General features: G+C 44.7%; 1 protein-coding gene across 1 annotated transcript in view; it reads left to right on the top strand.

Moving 5' to 3' along the window:
- chodl (chondrolectin) overlaps positions 1 to 2,236 on the top strand; it is a 5,465-nt gene extending 3,229 nt beyond the window's left edge. The window contains exons 3-7 of the mRNA XM_056434636.1: positions 30 to 133; positions 205 to 377; positions 736 to 893; positions 2,025 to 2,075; positions 2,205 to 2,236. Of these exons, the coding sequence (XP_056290611.1) occupies positions 30 to 133; positions 205 to 377; positions 736 to 893; positions 2,025 to 2,075; positions 2,205 to 2,236 (518 nt within the window). The remainder of the gene's footprint in view (positions 1 to 29; positions 134 to 204; positions 378 to 735; positions 894 to 2,024; positions 2,076 to 2,204) is intronic.
- The last annotated feature ends 215 nt before the right edge of the window (positions 2,237 to 2,451 follow it).

Below are 2,451 nucleotides of genomic sequence, written 5' to 3'. Positions count from 1 at the left end.
GGCCCCGGGCTCCGGCTTGCGTGCATTAGTGGCAGTGGTCGGCGAGGCGCTGCAGGCCTGCCGGCTGGACGGAGGCTCTCTGCTCAGCATCGGGGGCCCGGAGGAGCAGAGCGCCATCGAGGAGCTGCTGCAGGTGAGCCCGACGCGCTCCTCTTCATCGCAGCCTCCTCTTCCTCGCTCATGTTTCTCTTGTCGCTCCTCCAGGAGCTGCGTTCGGGAGCAGTGGGCGGGGCAGGAGGAGGTGCAGCGGATGGAGATTTCTGGATCGGTCTGACCCGGCTGGACGGAGCCGATGAGACCCGCCCCCAACTCAGCAACACCGTCACCTCCTGTCCACAGCGCTACCGCTGGACCGACGGGAGCCCCGCCCCCTTCAGGTGAGTCACGGTAATGAAGGACGGAGTGACGGTGGTGTGTGTGTGTGTGTGTGTGTGTGTGTGTGTGTGTGTGTGTGTGTGTGTGTGTGTGTGTGTGTGTGTGTGTGTGTGTGTGTGTGTGTGTGTGTGTGTGTGTGTGTGTGTGTGTGTGTGTGTGTGTGTGTGTGTGTCCAGGTGACTTATTCTTTTTCAGTGTTGGTGAGCATAGTGATGATGAGGATGGTGGTGAGCCGGGCCCCAGAGGAGGACCCCTCTGGTGGCCCTCAGCTGGGTGATGATGGTGATGATGATGATGGTGATGATGGTAATGATGATGATGGTGATGATGATGATGATGATGGTAATGATGATGATGTAGGAACTGGTATTTTGACGAGCCGTCCTGTGGAGGAGAGGCCTGCGTTGTGATGTACCATCAACCAACTGCCCTGCCTGGTCTGGGCGGAGCTTATCTCTACCAATGGAACGACGACCGCTGCAACATGAAACACAACTTCATATGCAAATACGAACCAGGTACCACCAGCCAATCAGCTTCTCCCTGATAAACAACATAATTTGGTTCTTCGGGAAACTTTAGGTTTAACTTCAGCTTTAAACTCAGGTTTAATTTCAGGTTCAACTTCAGGTTTAATTTTAGGTTTAACTTCAGCTTAAACTTTAGATTTAACTTCTGGTTTAACTTCAGCTTTAACTTCAGGTTTAGCTTTAGATTTAACTTCAGGTTTAGCTTTAGATTTAACTTCAGGTTTAACTTTAGATTTAACTTCAGGTTTAGCTTTAGATTTAACTTCAGGTTTAACTTTAGATTTAACTTCAGCTTTAAACTTCAGGTTTAGCTTTAGATTTAACTTCAGGTTTATCTTTAGATTTAACTTCAGGTTTAGCTTTAGATTTAACTTCAGGTTTAACTTTAGATTTAACTTTAGATTTAACTTCTGGTTTAACTTCAGGTTTAGCTTTAGATTTAACTTCAGGTTTAGCTTTAGATTTAACTTCAGGTTTAACTTTAGATTTAACTTTAGATTTAACTTCTGGTTTAACTTCAGGTTTAGCTTTAGATTTAACTTCAGTTTTAGCTTTAGATTTAACTTCAGGTTTAACTTTAGATTTAACTTCTGGTTTAACTTCAGGTTTCAGTTCCACAGCGGAGGTTAACTCCTTGCCTGGTGATCGCCATGGTAACTGATGCACATTGTAGAGTTAGTGTCCTTGTGATTGAGACTCCTAGAGGTCAAGCTTGATGACGAGTTGATGAACCTGGATGTGCATCACATGCATCAGGGTTTACAGATGTGGTGACTTTAATGTTTCATGTAATTATTCTAAGTTCTGGAAGTAAACCTGAGTTTTATATCTGTGACGTCTGTGAACACCTGATGAGAGTCAGATTATATCTGTCACTTTAAACTCTTACTTTTAGTCTAAATCATGATTTTAACTTCTTCATATTTCTTATATATTTGAGTTTTCTGTTTTTAAGCAGACTTATCTGCAATTGGTCATCTGCTGCTAGCCCCGCCCCTTCTAGCCAGGAGGCAAAAGCCTTCATTCTTTTGTTCTTTTTCTTTCTTTCTTTCTTCTTTCTGTTGTTTTCTCTCAAAATGTTTGAATTCATTTTGTTCATTCATTTCTTTTTTCTTTCAGAGAGTCATCTTGTGAAGGAACAGGGACACACACCTGGGGGGTGGAGCCCAGGTGAGCAGCAAGGTCCTTATACGGTCATATCTATATTTATACACATTTATAATATGGGTAGCTACAATCCAGCATTGTGATTGGTTGAGAGTCACGAGGTGTTCGTTATTCAGCCGTAATGTCTGACAGCTGTTTACACTTATCTGAGCGTGAGCCAATAGGATCTTTCAGGTGACCTCATGACTCGAGGAGTGATGAGCCAATAGGATCCTTCAGGTGACCTCATGACTAGAGGAGTGGTGAGCCAATAGGATCCTTCAGGTGACCTCATGACTAGAGTGGAGAGCCAATAGGATCCTTCAGGTGGACCTCATGACTAGAGGAGTGGTGAGCCAATAGGATCCTTCAGGTGACCTCATGACAAGAGGAGTGGTGA

The sequence above is a fragment of the Pseudoliparis swirei genome, chromosome 16, assembly GCF_029220125.1.
Source record: "Pseudoliparis swirei isolate HS2019 ecotype Mariana Trench chromosome 16, NWPU_hadal_v1, whole genome shotgun sequence".
NCBI classification, from domain to species: Eukaryota; Metazoa; Chordata; class Actinopteri; order Perciformes; family Liparidae; genus Pseudoliparis; species Pseudoliparis swirei.
Note: the sequence above shows the minus strand (reverse complement) of the source record. Positions and strands in the feature narration are given on the sequence as shown.